This window comes from Delphinus delphis, chromosome 15, assembly GCF_949987515.2.
Source record: "Delphinus delphis chromosome 15, mDelDel1.2, whole genome shotgun sequence".
Lineage (NCBI taxonomy): Eukaryota > Metazoa > Chordata > Mammalia > Artiodactyla > Delphinidae > Delphinus > Delphinus delphis.
Genome location: NC_082697.1, coordinates 24,259,875 through 24,278,858, shown reverse-complemented (window position 1 = coordinate 24,278,858; position 18,984 = coordinate 24,259,875). Strand labels below are relative to the sequence as shown.

At 35.1% G+C, this 18,984-nt stretch overlaps 1 protein-coding gene across 2 annotated transcripts in view; it reads left to right on the top strand.

Annotated features, from left to right (window-relative positions):
- The window catches only part of ITCH (itchy E3 ubiquitin protein ligase), a 124,766-nt gene that overhangs the window by 50,084 nt on the left and 55,698 nt on the right, over positions 1-18,984 (top strand). For both annotated transcript variants that reach the window (XM_060030945.1, XM_060030944.1), the window contains exons 4-7: positions 4,785-4,926; positions 7,292-7,416; positions 8,315-8,452; positions 15,690-15,735. In XM_060030945.1, coding sequence (XP_059886928.1) covers positions 4,785-4,926; positions 7,292-7,416; positions 8,315-8,452; positions 15,690-15,735 — 451 coding nt within the window. The remainder of the gene's footprint in view (positions 1-4,784; positions 4,927-7,291; positions 7,417-8,314; positions 8,453-15,689; positions 15,736-18,984) is intronic.

Here is an 18,984-nt window from a genome sequence, read left to right as displayed (position 1 = left end):
GTGTCAAGGCTACCAAAAAAAAAAAAATTGCTAAGGGAGATGAGAAGTAACCAGAGTTTTTAACAAAGAGCAGACAGCTGGATTTGTGTTTTAAAAGTCGAGTTTTTAACAAAGAGCAGACAGCTGGATTTGTGTTTTAAAAGTCGGTGTAGGGACTTCCCTGGTGGCGCAGTGCTTAAGAATCTGCCTGCCAATGCCGGGTACACAGGTTCAAACCCTGGTCTGGGAAGATACCACATGCTGTGGAGCAACTAAGCCTGTGTGCCTAGAACCTGTGCTCCGCAACAAGAGAAGCCACCACAATGAGAAGCCCATGCACTGCAATGAAGAGTAGCTCCTGCTCACCACAACTAGAGAAAGGCTGCATGCAGCAACAAAGACCCAATGCAGCCATAAATAAATAGATAAATAAACTTTAAAAAAAAGTTGGTGTAAAAGACTCATAGGGAAATTTAGGGTCAAAAGTTAAAAGGTTACTCTGTGGTTCTGCTCAAATTTATTTCTTTAACTCTTACATACGTACATCACACACATGTATGCATACATTATTTGTTTACAATGTATGTTTGCTAATTGCTGCCCCTTACCAGATGAGGGCAAGTAGAAAATTTATTTCAGAGAAATGACACGTATTATAAGTTGTAGCAAAACAGTTTTAAAATATTAAATGATAGTACTGTTGATAAGTGGATTGTTTAGAGAACTTCATGTGTGTGTGGTTTTTTTTAAAATTTATTATTTTTATTTTTGGCTGTGTTGTGTCTTCGTTGCTGTGCGCGGGCTTTCTCTAGTTGTGGTGAGCAGGGGGTACTCTTTGTTGAGGTGCGTGGGCTTCTCGTTGCGATGGCTTCTCTTGTTGTGGAGCACGGGCTCTAGGCGCGCAGGCTTCAGTAGTTGTGGCATGCGGGCTCAGTAGTTGTGGTGCACGGGTTTAGTTGCTCTGTGGCTTGTGGGATCTTCCTAGACCAGGGTGCGAACCTGTGTCCCCTGCATTGGCAGGTGGATTCTTAACCACTGCGCCACCAGGGAAGTCCCAGGTTCCACTGATTTTTACTCTTGCATTTTCTGGATCATTCTTTATTCTTTATCTCCAATTCCATGGTCTGGGTCCTTTACTTTGGACATAAGTCTGTTTTCTTACATCCTTCCCTGTCTTTAGCCATTTCCTGTTTAATTATGTTCTGTACATAACTTCCGATATTATTACTGAGCTTATCTGTGTTTTGATGCTTGCTGTGTGCTAGCATTATACTTACGTGGGCAAAATAAATTCTTTGGTATTTCCTAGAAATTTTTTAGTCTCAATCCTTACTCAAAACTCATCATTTGAGGAAGAGAAACCATCTTATTTTAGTTATTACAAATTGAAATTAAACATTACTCCATTTCCCCAAATTTACTAGAACACCGTATATTTAGCTCCCAATGCTTAGAGACCAGGAGAGTCCTTCATACTTTAAAGTCAAAAGTTTATATCTAGTTCTGCCCAGCCAAGACATAGTTCTGCTACAGAGACCTCATGTAGCCTCTCATGACTTCTGACCACAGAGGTAGCACTTGCTTTAACTGGTTTTATCTCTTATCAGTTCATCATACTGCTCATCATACCTGGCCTCAGCACCCCTGTTTGTTTTACCTTGTTCATTATAGCCTCCTGATTCACAAAATAAATTGGATAAGCTAAGGATTTACTTCTACTTTCTTTAAATTGTCAGGATTTTAATTTTGTGTTGGAGAGGTAGGATGAAGAATCAGTCGGGTGAAAATGTTGACCTTCAGAACAGAAGAATCAGAAGAACATTAATAAGTACCATGAAATCATATGCAATAAATTTTGTGTGTGTGTGTGTGTGTGTGTGTGTGTGTGTGTGTGTGTGTGTGTGTGTAAGTAACTATAAAGCAGGGCAACTTGTTTTCTACCATGGCTAATCATTTGGTTCAACAAATGTATTAAACGCCTGTCAGGTTTAAATCACTAAGTGCTCTACGAGTTATAAAGAATGGTTATAACCTTGCCATGAAGGGGATTACAGAGTGAGTTAAACAAGTAAGAACTGATAAACTTACCAAGAACTAAGACAGAATAGAAAGCTGTAGGAGCCATATATAAATAGGAAAATGCTGTGGGGGCATAGAACAGGAACGGTTTGACTTACTAGGTTTAAAGAACCATCCGGTCAAAGAGAGGGGGGTATTTGTCTGTCAAGAAGTAGGATTTTATTGGGTGAACAGGAAGAAGGATCATAAGTGGAGGGGGTAGCACGTATGAGGCATGAAAGTACTAGGCACTTGGGAGGGACAGCAAACAGCTAAGAGTGGTTAGACTACCACGGGCCTGGGTGGAGTTTGGTATAGGAAGAGGCTGTAAACGTACAGAGTAAGCAGTGTAAAATGCCCCAGAAGAGTTTAAACTTCATTTTGCAGGCATTAGCAAATCACTGAAAAGTATTGACATCACATCTGTTCTAGGAAGATAATTCTGGTAGCTGTGAGAGATTGCATTAGAGAAGTGAGAGTAAAAACAGACAGTTGTTAGAGGCCTCTTGGAGTAGCCCAGGTGACAGATGATATTGATATTTTTCTGATTCCTTTTCTTCCAGTTTATAATTTACAGTTTTTTAATTCCTTTAATTTACTATGGGCATTTAAATTTTAGGAAGTAGTACATTGATCTATTTTAGAATATTAGGACTGTAATGAAAGTTTTATGCAATATAAGCTTTGAGATTTGAACACTTAAATAATTTCTCCTGTCCAGGCTTTGCCATGATTCTTGGGTAAACTTTTAAATTGTGTTGAGCTTGTTTTTTTTTATGTATAAAAATTAAGATGATAATACCTATCTCACAGAATAGTTCTGTGTATCGAAATGACAGTCTTTAAGTGCCAGAGATAGTAAACACTCACAGTTGGTGTTGGTTTCCCTGACTCTTTATTTTCCCATTTAAAGTTTCCTAAAATGGCTCTAGTGGGGTTGGATGGGAGTACTTGGCAAAACAGCTTTCAAAAGTTTGAATCCTAAAAAGCCACTAAGGGCAGGTAATTTCCTCCCTGTCAGGCCTGCATTGCTCTTTGTTCTAGGTTTAATCAGTTTTAGAGGATCACAAGATCCCCTGAAATAAAATGAGCTTATGCATGAGTGTGTGGGCTGTTTTACCTTTTCTCAGACCAGAAATGTATTAAAAATAGGGATTTTATATTTTTCTTTGTCAATCCTGTGATTAAATTAGGCTTTGTATTAAGTGATAGGGCTTTATAGTACATATTAGTCAGAGATAGGTCTGATCCCCACTTGAGTATTTTCTGTTCTGAAAGACATTTTACTTAGTGTTTCTACCTAGATGTCTCATGAGCATCTCAAATTTTATATATTCTTTATAATATGCTTGATTTCCTGCCCATTCTACCCTTCTCAAACTTGTGCTTTCCCAGATCTTTTCAATCTTATTAAATGATAGCGCCTTCTATCCAGTTATTCATGCCAGAAACCTGGGAGTTATCCTTGCTTCTTTCCCCTAACTCACTCATGAAATCTAATCCTGTTGGTTCTCCTTAGAAAATGCTTATTCCTCCCCATATCCATGTTTACCACCCTAGTCCATACTACTGTTGTCTCTTAATTAGATGGCTCTAGCAGCCTCTTAAGCATAAAAGGACAAAAGTATTTGATAAACATGAAGTTGGGAGATTCAGGGCCGCCACCTGGAACTGTGCCTGCTAGGGTACCCAGACTGTCTATGTGTTGGTCTGTATATTGAGCTTCTTGGGTAGCTGCTATATAAACTTTTCTAGCAACTCACAAGGGCCCATTAGTCTTGAAGGGCACTGGCATTCTCTGAACTTTGCTGTTGGAGTATATATCCAGGTGGTAGAATATTTCCTTGGCTGTGATCGTCTCATTTATAGGGGACTAGTGAGTTGTCTCCTGTGGGAACCAGGGGGTGCTCTACTAGATTTGAATCTACTCTTCGTACCTTCCACACAATGCTTGGACAAGGCTATTTCATGGCAAAAGTGACTAACTCAAGGGTGAAGGCTTAAGGATGTAAGAAGCTCTTGCTAAGATAATGAGAGATATATGAGATGCTAAAAATAATCTTAGTTTGTAACTCTCTTCTTTCATTGGCTTTCTAGAATGCTTAGAATAAAATCCAAATTCCTTATCTTGGCTTACAAAGCTAAATGTGATCTTATCTCATTTACCATTTTTCCCTGTTTGCTATACTTTTCCTCAGGTATGCCAAGCTTTCGTACCTCTGTCTGGAATTTTCTCTTCTTCCTACCTTCAATCTTCACATGGATAGCTCCTTGTCATTTAGATGGTTGCTTAAAAGTACTTCCTTAGAAGACTTCTTTACTGCCAAGTCATACTCTGCCACATTAGGCTGTTTTTCATCACAAGGACTTATCTCTAATTGTAAACTGCTCTGTCCACAGTTTAGAGCAATATCTGATAACATGGTAGGCATTCAAATATTTGTTTACCAAGTTTGTCAGTGTACTTTTTAATTGACCTCAAGATTTCTGGGACTGTTGATACTGACAGTTGGGGGGGGTCTACTGATGGGAATTTGGTTGGATGGTGTGGGGAAGTCCTATATTTTTTAATATGATGGGAAGAAATACAAAGGTTATATGTGAATAAAATTTGTGAATATTTTAGAGCAAACTGCTTCTCTGAGTAAAAATAATAATGCTGTGTTTAACCTTTATGAAATTAAATCGATTTGAAGGATGAACTAACATCTCGAATATTGAAATATTTTCTATTTTATTTTGCTTAGTCATTTCAGCAAAACTTAAAGAAAATAAAAAGAATTGGTTTGGGCCAAGTCCTTATGTGGAAGTCACAGTAGATGGACAGTCAAAGAAGACAGAAAAATGCAACAATACGAACAGTCCCAAATGGAAGCAACCTCTTACAGTGTAGGTTTGAAAGTATTTTCTATGGTGTATTTTGTTTAGTAGGTGAGCAGAAATGCAGCTTTAAAAAAGTTTCTCACTTTTTTCTTTGTTCCTCCTCTCTTTTTTTTTTTCCCCCTCTTATTCCCCTGTTCTTAGGACTCCTCCTTCTAGTCTCCTTTCTCTTTAATTATTTGTTTTCCCAGTCTCTCCTTTTCATTTCATTGTTGCCGCTGAAAAGTAGCTGGGAGATCCCAGGGTCACTGGCCTAGAAAGATTAGCAGCTCTTTCCTTAATTTAGGTTTGAAATAGAGGGCTATGAGTAGCTCACTTTATTTTTTTAATTTAATTTTTAAAAATAGTTTGTGTTTTCTAAAATTACAGTGCCCACATAGAACCTACACAGGGGTTTTTTTCCTTTAAAAAAAATTATGCTATACATTTTATACTTAACATACGTAGCATCCTTTATCGTTGAGTACGTATGGGTCTAATATCCCTTATATAGCTATGTAATATTCTTTAATATGGATGGACTGTGATTAATTTTACTAGTTCCCTATTGATCGGTTGGTTTCTAATGTTGTGCTATTAGACAGTGTTGCAATATACATCCCTGTGCATATGTCTATATGTTTGTGTTTTTAATCTGTCATTCGAATTCATAGAAGTAGGATGTAGCTCAATTTCAACACTTATTGACGAGGCCTCGGATGTTGGTAGGAAGGGAATTATAGGTTAATTTTAATTTTTCTACTAAAATGGAAGCAAATGTATGATTTACCAACAAATGGATTTTTAAATAATATAATGTATTTGGTTTGTATATTAAAGTGTAGTTCAAAATATAACCAGTTGTTATCTCATCAAATATAGACAGGTTGCTTTCATTACCTAACATTTGGAATTCTTGCATTTTTTCTCTTAGAGAAACAAACCTGTAACTAAAAAAAGTTTTATTTCTAAATGGTGAGATGAGACATTTGAAATGATAAGCTCTTCTCTTCACATGATATACATGCTTATGTGGACAGTATTTATTCCTAATAAATGACAAAACAGATTAGCTAAACCTATATTATTGTTTAACATGGATTTTTGAAGTTGTAGGGCATCTTGATGTACTTTATGATTTTGAGCAAATGAATGAAACTTAAGAATTTACTGAAGGTAATCTTGAAACCTATTTGCAGAAGTATCATTCTAATGTTCCTCAGCTGTATTTATTTCAACATCGTTTCTTAGACTTCATTTTTAATTAGTGCCCCATTGGAGATTTGATCTAAATTAAACAATATGTGAGTAACATTTTTTAAAAAAACAAATCTTCAAAAGGCCACAGCCTCTATTAGCGACTGGAGATGTTCAGAATAATAGACTGAATACTCATCTACTTTCTACCAACTATCTGTGCTCACAATAAATGTACTTTAGGGCTCTTGAGCCGATAACGACATGAACTCCTTACTGGTTTAAAAGTTAAGAAAAAAGAAACTCTCCTTGTAGCCCTATATGGTAGTCTTATTCTTAAGTCCAGATGTTCGGGGGAACATAGCCCAAGATCTTCTGAATTTTTAAGTTGCAGCAGATTGGGCTGCAATTTTAACACAGCTTCCATTGTTGGGTAGTAGGCTTTGCAGACTTCTCTCAAGATTTGAATTGAAATAATTTAGAGTAGACCTCAAAGTAAAATTAAATTTACTAACTCTTTTATTCCATCCCTGGTAGGTTATATAGTGTTCCTGTTTTTCTAATTGAAATAGTTTTTATACAGTTTATTGCAAATTCAGATTTCTATTCTGTATTGGCATTTAGCAAGGTCTGGAAGAGTCTTTATTTGACAGTTTTCCCGGACACTTTGCCTCTAACAGTGTGAAACTTGGGGTAATATAATCCTCAAATCATTAAGTAGCTGACCAAGAAACTTCTTAGTATAAATTTTAATGACAGATTTTTGTTCACAGTCTGCCACCGAGTGGCTGTGTGATCTTGGGCAATTTGCTTAACCTCTCTGAATATCAGCTTCTATATCTGAAGATGGGAGTGGTAATTCTCATCTCAGGGTTGCTGTGAAGATTAAACGAAATAATCCTAAGCTCAGCATACTACCTGACATAAAATAAGGATTTAATTAATTAACTTTTTTGTACTACGAAAGTAAAACTGATTTTTCAACTGTTTGTAGCATGGTGAGCACTTTTACTTTTGTTGATGATATACATGCATGAAATTGCCCCTATAGTTCAGTGACAAGTGAAGATGGCCATAGGCAGTATTGGTTATACGGTAAACTGTAAGGTGTGCAGTGAGAAGATTTTAATTATAATTTATTTACAATCTTGTTGTGATATGTAAGGACATTATTTTTCACCTTTTTTTTCACCTGTAGTATCGTCACCCCTGTGAGTAAATTACATTTTCGTGTGTGGAGTCACCAGACATTGAAATCTGATGTTTTGTTGGGAACTGCTGCATTAGATATCTATGAAACATTAAAGTCAAACAATATGAAACGTATGTATGTAAAAACAATAGAATATGCTCAGCTTTTGTTTTTCTGCAAGAAATTCATGTGCCAAATGTGAAGAAACTATGTTCACTATTTGTTTTTAGGTTTACTTGGTTATGATATTAATAGGGAGATGAATCTTGAACTGTTTAATGCATTCTGAGTAACCGTGGTTTGGCCATTCATTTTGGATCTGATATTTTAAATAAATATTTATTTAGTAAATAGGTATTTATTGAAGGCTATATACTCAATTATGGAAAACAAAAATATAGAGCAGAGCTGAAGGAAAAATGTAATCTCACTACAGAGAGACAAATGTGGTTAATATTTTGACATTTCCTTTTCGAATGCTTATTTTAAAAACTTCCTCATTTTAGATGGTTGTGGTTTTATTTATACATGTATATCTCTATCTTTAGATATCTATATATACTTATAGATACATAAAAACTTGAAACATGCTTATTTTAATTAATATATCATGATTTTAAAACATTTAATCCCTTGAGTATCTAAAACATACTTCAAAGGATTTTATTTCTCATTTAGGATTTACGAGATGAAAATTCATTCTTAAATTATGTTTTCAGTCAATATAAGTCAGGCATATATTGCTGAGTAGTCTTAGTTGTCCTGCTGGCTCATTTTGTAAAAGAGAATGAATATAATAAGTGAGATGATTAAGCTATTTAGTATCTTACATTGTGGATATTAACCATTAGGAAATTTTGTTCTATTTTTAAAATGTTTTTGGTATCAAAAGGCCTGAAACCTTGGGTGAAGTGTATTAAAACAAATTGTGTACACATAAATGTAAAGTTTTTCTGACAATTTTGTTTTCAACAGTTAAGACTTAAAGGAAAAAAAGTGACCATTTTCTATAATTTTATTCTCTTCCAGTTGAGGAAGTAGTTGTGACTTTACAGCTTGTAGGTGACAAAGAACCAACAGAGACAATAGGAGATTTGTCGGTTTGTCTTGATGGGCTGCAGCTAGAGTCTGAAGTTGTTGCTAATGGTGAAACTACATGTTCAGAAAGTGAGTAATCACTTATTATATAGGGTCTTTAATGATTCCTCTTACATTAGCCACTGTAGTATGTTGTAATTATTGCTGTTCTTTTCCACATTAAAGAAATTATTTTATTTCCTTTTTAGAAAGAGACATTTTTCATTTTAAACTTTTAGTGCATTGTTTCTATGAGGAAAACATTTTTCTATAAGTTGAAAAGCTAGCCAAGTAAAAGCCATATCACGGTTGGCCCTATGAGTGATGAATTGATTTATAAAGTGTCCGTTCTGTAGGCCAACAGTGGCAGTTAGTATGGCACATTTGATGCTACACCTTCTCCAGTGCTAATGGCAGACATAGTTTACTCTCTGTAGCAGTGTCTGATTGAGTTTAAATTTGACTCGAAATCCTTCTTAGTACTGTACCAGACAAGCCAGTAACAAGCTGGAATCCATTTGCCATTCCTCTTCCATTTTTGTAGGCTACATTTATTGAGATGTCTTTGAGTTATAATAATGACAGAACCAATTCTTTATATGTATGCTGATATATTTTACAGTTTATGATTTACTCGTGTTTGTTAAAGGAAATAAATATGAGCTGTAATTAAAAGAAGTTGGCTAGCACCTGAGTTAGTGCCTGCACAGCTAGCATGCTTAATTAAAACCACTTCTCAGTGGATTCCCTTTAGATATTTCCAACCCTTATTAATGTGCTAATAAGTGTATTTTCACTTGAAACACAGATTGTAGAGGCCCCAAGACAAAGCACGTATTAATGGTCTCCTTGATTAGTCTAACAAAGATCTTTTTGTTTACTTAGAAACTGCCTTATGAAACATTTTGCAGTTGTCAGGTGCTGCTCTACTTCTGTTCCTACTTTGGAAGACTTCCTACTTCCTTTCTAACTCATGACCCTTTTTAATAGCAGAACCTTTAAGATAGTCCTGGTGTGTCTTCCAGTTTGGTTCTTTGGGGTTAATGAGGGTGGAAAGAAACTTCTGAATTCGTTATACTGCTTCAGAGTTGACATGTTCATTGTAATTGACTGTTATTCACAGGAACTCTGTAATAGTTACATTTTTCTATAAATTGGAATTCCTGAAGGTAATAAAAGTTAAGTTACGTTGTTAAACGGCTCTAAAACCTCAGTATTTATAGCTTCCTAAGTTTTTTTTCCTACAAATTGAAACTGCTACTAATGCAGAATATTTAATAATTAACAAAAGTAAAGCATGTCAGCCTTCATATTTCAGAGTAGACTCTAAACTGCATATTATACTTATGACTTTACTGTTTGTTTCCTACAGAAGTGGACATTTCTATGTAACCAGTTTTTGACTCAAGTAGGAAAATAATTGACAGAATTTAATCTCATTCTTTGAAGTAAAGAGAGGTTTTAACTGGGAAGTCACAGTGGATTTTAGGGCTAGAGTTGCCACATACAGTAGCTGCCATTTGTTTAATGTTTACCATGTGCCAGGCACTGTGTTGGTGTGTTTACATATATATTCATTTAACCATCACAATTTTGTAAGACATTCTGCATATAAAAGAAAGTGAGGCTCTGAGAGTTTAAATAGTATGTCCCGTATCACACCAACAAGTGCGATGCAGAGTCAAGATTGAAACACAAATATTTGTTGGTTTCCTTTTCTTTTCAATATACTTTCCATTTCACAGTTAAAAACTTAGGAACTTTAAATGAAATCATGAGTTGTTATAAGTAAGCAAAGAAAACCCAATTAAGTCCACAAGCATCTGTGGTGGGAACTTCACTTGTATTGTTTTTTGATTGATTCCATTAACTATAAGCCAGAAATGAAAATTAGAGTTTAGCGCTAAAATTGAATTTCTGTCATCTGAGCATTGTTTGGTTGGTTTCTTTTGTATTCTAATATTTTTCTAACGTTACAGAGTTTTAGTGTTTTTTTCCCCTCTGTGTGTTCAGTCAAGTTTTTGTGGCTTTGCTGTACAGCAAAAACTAATACAACATTTTAAATCAACTATACTCCAATAAAAAATTAATTAAAACACAAAAAAGTTTTTGTGGAAGAACTCATGGGATTTTAGACTTTAATATTTTTGGTTAATTTAAAAATAATGCTTATAAAAAGATCTGTCTGAATTTTGGTATTAAAAGTCACCAAATAATAGCTTGTTATATATTTAGATATACTGTGAAGATTTTTCTAATAAGATAGATAGCATTATCTCTTTTGATAGTTAAATTTTCATTTTTTTGGTAGATAAAATTTTCGTTCTTTTTGGTGGATAAATTTTCTAAAAATGGCAGTTATATAAGTAAACTCTTTTTCAGGTGAAACAGATTTTACTCACTATGTTTGTTTGTTCTTCCCACTTCAAGCTTTATTTAAAAACCAGAGAGCTTTATGTTCCCGTTCTATCTCCCCTACCACTGTCTTCACTCAGGGAACAAGTTTAATATCCCAACTGAGAGTGTCATTTGTAACATTTTCTTTGATACTCTTCCTTATTTTTCTGTTTAGGAAGTAATTACATAATTTGTCTTGATGTTTTCATTTTCTTAAGTACAGAGTTAATCTGCTTTTATGAGTCTTTGGGAAGAAGAAGACTTTATTTAATTTGCTAGTTAGGTAGACTTACTGTAGCTCTCAGATCTAAATTAACCTAATAAATTGAGAGTAGGTAGTTGTTCATTTCTGCAAGAACTTCCCATTCATGTATTTTGACTTCTTGGGTGGGTGGTGGTGGTTGATTGTTAGTTTAACACCTGTCTTCCCAAATATGGCATTCAACAAGAAACACTGAAAAGTATCATCATCAAAGGCATTAGTTTTCCTAAAGAGAAATAAAAGTCTATTTTACTTTTAAATTTATGATAATAAAATAGGAACATATTCTTGTAAAGATCTTTATTCTTTACCATGGATGCTCTGGAAATGTATTTAAAATTAATTTGGGGATAGTTGTTGGCATATGTGACCTCCGGTTCTTATTGTGTATGTTCCATTTTGTTTTGGTTTTATCTCATTCTTTCCCAGTCTTTCTCATTAAACTCTAGTTTTTGTGGTTTCTTTTGATTTTAGGGTAAATAGTCATTTTCATTTGTGATTATAATGTTTCTTTTCAGTAAAATAAATTCTAAGAAACTAGATGAAGTTTTTTGCTATACCAAATATTATTTGAAATTGCTATACCTCCACTGGGTCTGGGTACCAACTAATTATTTTATAGAGAGAAACTTTGCTGTAATGGTATTTTTTAAAATTTGACTTATATTTGATTGATTATTTTAAATGTTTGCTCAGAATATTAACTAACATCACAAAAAAGGCAGCAAAACTTCCTTTACACACTTACTTTTTTTAATCTTTATCAGTGCTACTTTAAAAATGGAAGTATTGGGAATTCCCTGGTGGTCCAGTGGATAGGACTTGGTGCACTCACTGCCAGGGACCCGGGTGTGATCTTAAGAATTAGAATATGAACAATATCATTGCATCCACCCGTGTTCTCCTCCCTATATCAATCCTTGTCTTTTTCCTAGAGATAATCACTGTTCTGAACTTTGAATTTATCATTTCCTTGCTTTAAATTTTTTTCACATATGCATGTGTCCTTTTGCGCTCTATGAAAATATCAGTGTTGCCTTTTAAGATTTATCCATTTTGTGTCTGTAACTCACTTATTTTCATGGCTGTATAATAATCCATTGGGTGAATATACCACAGTTTATCCTTTTTTTTTTTTTTTTGCGGTACGCAGGCCTCTCACTGTTGTGGCCTCTCCCGTTGCGGAGCACAGGCTCCGGACGCACAGGCTCAATGGCCATGGCTCACGGGCCTAGCCACTCCGCAGCATGTGGGATCTTCCCGGACTGGGGCACGAACCTGTGTCCCCTGCATCGGCAGGCGGACTCTCAACCACTGCGCCACCAGGGAAGCCCCAGTTTATCCATTTTTATGTCAAAGGACATTTGGACTCTTTCCAGTTTTTTGCCATAATGAACATAAGTGATACATTGAACATTTTTGTATTTATATATGTCTCCTGGTACATAGGTTGAAGGGTCTTTGTAGGCTGTATACTTGGGAGTGGGATTCCTAGGATATGACACAAGTGCATTTTCAGCTTTACAACATTTATTGTTTCTTCAAATATGCCTCTTTTTTGTTATTCTTTTAATTTTGATGAAATTTACAAAATAGATACTTAACCTTATAAAGTGTACAATTTATTTCCATTTAGTGTATTCACAGTGATGTGTATCCACTACCTCTCATTTCAAAACTTTTTCATCACCCCCCAAAACCAAACCATTATCTGTTAAGTAATCACTCCCTATTCCCCCTCCCCTCCATCTCCTGGTAACCACTGGTATGTCTCTATGGATTTACCTTTCCTGAGTGTATCATAAAAAAGGAATCATAGAGTATGTGACCTTTTGTGTCTGGATTCTTTTGCTTAGCATATTAGTTTTGTTTGTTTGTTTGTTTTGGCCACACTGCATCTCTTGTGGGATCTCAGTTCCCCGACCAGGGATTGAACCTGGGCCACAGCAGTGAGAGCGCAGAGTCCTAACCATTGGTCTGCCAGGGAATTCCCTGGATAATATTTCATTGTGTGTATATATGCCACAATTTTTTTTTATCCATTTGTCCACTGATGGACATTTGCCTTATTTCCACCTTTTGGCTATTAATGAATTATAAATAATGCTGCTATAAACATTTGTGTCCAAGTTTCTTTGTGCATGTCTTGGATATATACCTAGGAGTGGAATTGCTGATGCTTGTTTTTGATAGTTTCTTATTTCTTGCTTGTTAGTTTTCTTTTGATGAGTAGGTTTTTTATATTCTCCATTTGAAAATTCCAGTATCAGAAATATTTGGGGATATAAATGTTTTGACTCTCCTTCATTGAGGCTTGTTTTCTTATATGTTATGGCTCTTTGATTGCCAGTTTATATTTGATCTTAGTCTGGGGAAATCTTAAGGGCCTAATAAGTTGGGGATTCTTTGGCCAGAGAAAATTTCTTTTGCTTCTGTTAGTGCCGGATGTGTCACCTACCTGGGAATACTTCAGCTCCTTTCCAGGATCCCCAGCCTAATGTGGATGTCTCTGGTTCAGCCCCCTCACCTTGTTTCTGATCCACCTCAGAGCCCTCAGGGTAAAACTGTCTTTCACATTTGCTTACTGCACCCTGCTCTTGCTCTCGTATCAGTTCACTTGTTTGTTCATTTTGCTTTTGAGATTGCTAGGCACCCAAGTAGTAGAAATAGTGTGTTAAATTGCTTCATCTAAAAGCTGGTTCTTCTGTGGCAGGAGGATCCTTTTCAGTAGAATAGAAGAGATCTTTGTTGATCTTCTAACAAAGTGTCCTCTGGATAAAATGTGTATTTAGAAATCTGATCAGGTTTTTATTTTTTTGGAGGAAATTTGGATTGGGAATACTTTTAAACAGCAGTATGTTTATAAAATGCCAACTTAAGTACAGCCTTTTTCCTCTTCTTGGACATTCATTGTATAAGTGTTGGATAGATTTATATTTTTTAACTATTCTCTTGTTGAAAGCACAAGATTAGATCTAAATAATGTCATAAATTTCATAGTTATGGCTTTACTCTGTGTTGAAGTGAAATAAAAGATTGAACAAAAATAACCCTTGTTCGAACTTTGAAATGTAAATGTCAGGAAACAATAATAGTTAATATTTATGGCGTGCTTACATGTGCTGGGCACTGTTCTAAACGTTTAATTTTCATAACTGTTCTATGAAAGTAGGCATCATTCATTATTGTTCCCATTTTATACACGAGGTAAAAGGCACAGGAAAATCAATAGTATTCCTCTAAGGTCACAAAGTTAGTACATGTTGAACCTAGAATACACACCCAGGCAGTCTGGCCTCAGTCCATGTCATTAAATATGTACTATGCTTCACTGTAGTAAATGATAAAGTTTAGAAGTAGCAATTATTGGTAGAGTTAAATGGATTATTTCAAATTATCTTCTTATTTTTTGAAAAATAATGGAACACTGATTGACTGATTTAATTTATGATATTTTGTTTTGGTTTTCTGATTTCATTTATGTCATTTATCAGCTATTTTAGGGGAATATATTCCATATAAAAATAATTCTTATAAAATTGAAGCGTACCGTTTTCAGCCAAAGTGTATTTCATTGTACCGTGTTTTTTAAAACCATTTTTAACAGCTTTATTGGCATGTATTTTATATTTCATAAAATTTACCTATTTCAAGTGTGTTAATTTAATGATTTTTAGTAATTTAATGAGTGATCTAATAATTTACTGTAAATCAGATTTAGAACATTTTCATTCGCTAGTAAGATCCCTCCTGCTTATTCACAGGAAATCCCATTTTGACCTCTAGCCTAGAGCAACCACTAATCTATTTTCTGTCTCTAAAAATTCATCTTTGCTGGACATTTTATGTAAATGGAATCATAACAATATGTAGTCTTTGTGTCAGGCTTCTTTCACTTAGCATAATGTCTTTTCAGGTTTATCAGTGACATAGCATATTTCAGTAGTTTGTTCCTTTTTATTATTGAATAATTTTCCATTGCATAGGTATACCACATTTTATCTATCTACCTGTACCATTTTTTTAAAATGTAACATTTCTAGATAAGACACTTGCCAACCTTGCTGAGTATGATATAGTAGTAATATAGTGGTGTCTCAGCATCTTTTTAATGAATTAGTTCATTAATTATGCTTTGGAGTAATATAGTGATTTCACTGTTTGAAACTAGAGACTGTATTTAGGGACTATTATTCTTTAGCTAAACGGACCTAGACTGTTAAACTTGAGTTCTTTTTGCATTTCATGGTTTTTTAAACTTCTCTATATACTGTTTTTCAGAATCTATTTTATCATCGTCCTGCTGGTAATCAGCACTTTTTTGGAGAGGTAGTTGACTCCTCCCCAAAAGATGACTAAAATACATTTGAATTAGAATCAAGCGTGACATATTTCAAACAAGGCAGAAGCAGCATATGAGTAATATACCTTGACTAATTAACATCTCTTACACATAATAATCATTTGCACAAAATTTTGGTAAAACTTCTCAATCACAAGAACATTTATCATATTTTCCTTTTAAATATCATGTTGGACTTTAACTCTGTTCCAGTATATTCTTTACTAGAAAGATTTGGTGAAAGGTTTTGTTTACATAGCATGTTTAAGAAAAAGGTGCAAACCACTTTCTGAAACTTGTTTTCTGTACAACTTTTATTGTTAAAGGTGCTTCACAGAATGATGATGGCTCCAGACCCAAGGATGAAACAAGGTAAGAGTTCACTTATTACATACCACAGAATGCAGAAAGAAACAAGGGAGAATGAATAAGTTTCATTTTAGTCAAAACTTCTAAATTCAGATTGATATAAAAATGAGTATCAAAAATTTCAGGGCTCAAGGTAAGAAAGGAAATATTTATGGAAAATTCAAGACCCTAAGCTTATATGACTGCAGTTCTCTAGAGTAGGCCAGAGATACCCAAACGCTAATACTTCTTCAGCTTATAGAAAAGTGAATATGTTGGCACTTTTCCAAAGGTAGGAAAGTTCAGAATTCCAGGGTCATCATTGGGCTATTTTCTTTTCTAGGAAAGCTGGGCTATAATTTTTCTCACTGGGATTAAAAAGCAATAGAAAAGGTTTTTAAAATTAATAACTGTCTGTAGACTGGAAGACAACTTATGCCTCTTGTGTTTCTTTTTATTTTTCTGTTTCATAGTTTTTTTGAAGTCATGAAATTTCCCTCATAAAGATGTTTTAATACTTCAGATTTCTTTGGTCAAATAACTTCTCTTTTGCCTAATAAACCCATACTTTTGCATTAATAAGTGAGAATGTGGTAGAATTTTATAGTGCATTGAAAGGTTCTGTTTTGCCACTCTCATTTCTTTTTTGCAAAATCTCTCTTATAATACTTTATGAAACTACTCTAGACGGCTGTAAGTTTCTTGCAAAGGCATTGCTAGAGCCCTGGCTTCATGTCATTTATTTAATCAATGCTTTACATTTTCCCAAGTGAATCATTGTTCACAAATAATCTGAGGAACAATGTCTTCTAGGTTTATGAGACTGCCAGACTAATCTTTGAGCATGTTTTTTGTGTTAAGCATGAATTCCTTTGCATTAGCCTTTTCCAGAGAGCATACCTCTGAGATCATGGGTTTGAAAAACATTTTGTAAACTGTCAAATGCTGTTTAAATGTTGCTACACAACAATCATGGTGGTGAATCCCTTGCTTTTGTTTGCAGACTTCATAACTACAAGGCATGTGAACAAGGCAAAACCTCCCCCTCCCCTCAGTCATTTAAGAAGCTTACTAAACAGCTTTAGGTTCTTTTACTGTAATTCAAGCACTGCCTATATCATCAGTATAGTCCTGTTGGTCTCCTTTCCCCCATAGCATGTCTGGATGTTGTATATTTCTCAGTGTTGTCTTCTGTCACTTTTATCAATTACCAAGATGATTGGTGCCTGGCATTCAACATTTTGTTTTTGGATGTGCCTTCTTGACTGTTAATCTTTGATTTGTATATTGTGACCATATTATATTAGCATCTTGGTTCTCCATGTTTCGATCAGGTACATATGTATGGTGAGATAAGCAGGGGTTTGTAAGACTGAAGCAGAAAACAAAGCCATAGTAGCACTTAATTTGTAGCTAATTGCTTGTCACATATAATGGTGGTGATAAGTTCACACTGACAATTCTGTACAGTATACAGGTTTCCATATTGGTTTTCAAAATTCATCTCAGGTTTTAGCTCCACAATCACTCATTAAAGGAACTAAAGTTAACCACCAGTGCTATTTTAGTATCACCATGTTTCTCAAGCTTCAGAGTACATTAGAATCACCTGTAAGACTTGTTCAACAACAGATTGCCCAGTCACAGATTGCCAAGCCTTGTGTCCTCCTCCCAAATTGTTACATCTAGGATGGGGCCCAAGATTTGCATTTCTAACAATTTTCCAAGTGATACTGATAGACTAGGTCCTACACTTCGAGAACCACTATTCGGGAGACATACAGGTATTTCTTAGATTTCAACAAACTATTATGGGAAATCTTTCAGTTATGTAACAAAGTCTATTTCTTGAAAATCTAGGCTTGCACAGCTTGGCAGAAGTGTCACTCGATCTTAATCTCATCCTCTTTTACTTCAGAGCTGGTTTGAATCCTGTTTCTTTTTTGAACTGCTTTTACTTGTATTTATTAGAAAATGATACATGATTTTTAAAATGTGAAACAGTCTATAAAATGTATAAAAACTTCATGGAAGAAATGGCATTTGACCTAAGACCATTAAGCATAGTTATAATTTGGATATGCATGTCTTGAGGGAATTGGATGAAGGAGTCTAGGTGGAAAGAAGAAAAACAGTCATGGAGGTGGGGAAGAACACAGGGGTTTTATTGGAAATCTTTAGCCTCAGTATTTGGCTGAAAATAGAGTAATTGAAAGTGGGAAATGGCAGGTGGTGAATTTGAAAGTAGAATCATTCTGTATTTATTGCCTCTTACTATGTGTCAGGCAGTATGATGAACAGGTTTCCTGTTATTTCAGTTAATCCTTAAATATTTTTATGAGGTAGGTATCATTTTTACAGGTTATGAGAAAACTGAGGCTCAGAAAGGGCAAGAAACTTGCCTGAGTTAATAGTGTAAGTGGCACTGTTGAACCTGGGACTGCCTTACCTTCAGAGCCCGAGTGTGTTTTACTGTTGCCTAAAGTGGAATGCTTCCCCCCCCGCCCCGTGCCCATGTAAGTGCTTATCCCTCAATAAATGTTATTTTTAGTACTGCAGAGGTTGGAGCCAGATGGAGATTTTGGTTTGCAAGTATAGGCGTCTAGAATCTTTTTCTCTGGAGAGGAATGTCTTTTAAAATATTTGAACAGAGCATTGGTATGGTCAAAACACCATAAGAAAAATTATTTGACAGTCAGTATGTAGTTTGGATTGTATGGTGGTGGTGAAGGTGGGAAGACCTCTGTGGGAACTTATTACAGTAATCCACTGAGAGATAATGAAGGTTGGAACTGGAGCAGTGGTGGTAGAAGAGTAGAGAAAAAACGTGCCAGTGAAATCAGTGGGACTTAGGCATTGAGTATCAAGAGGCACAGGAGAGAAGAAAAGTCAAATTGCCTGCGAGGGTAGCAGAGTCACCCACAGAACTAGAACATAGGAGGAAGAGTGGCTTTAGCATTGGAGAGTTATTCTATATCTCCTGCATTTAGCTGATAATTTGGTACCAGGGGATGAGAATGAGACAAAGATTCGAGTTCTGATTTGGAATTATTTTAAAAGATGATTTTTGAAATCATGGAATTTGAGACCCTAGGCAAAAATTTGTGGAGAATGAAAACTAAGATAAGAACAGAACCATAGGGACCTATATTTAGTAAAGTGGAGGAAGAGGACAAACCAAAGAAGGAATGGTTTAGAAGTGGGGAGTACAGGATTAGAAAAGCAGTGTCACAGAAATTAAGAGAAAAATGTTTTTAAAAGATGTGTATTTAA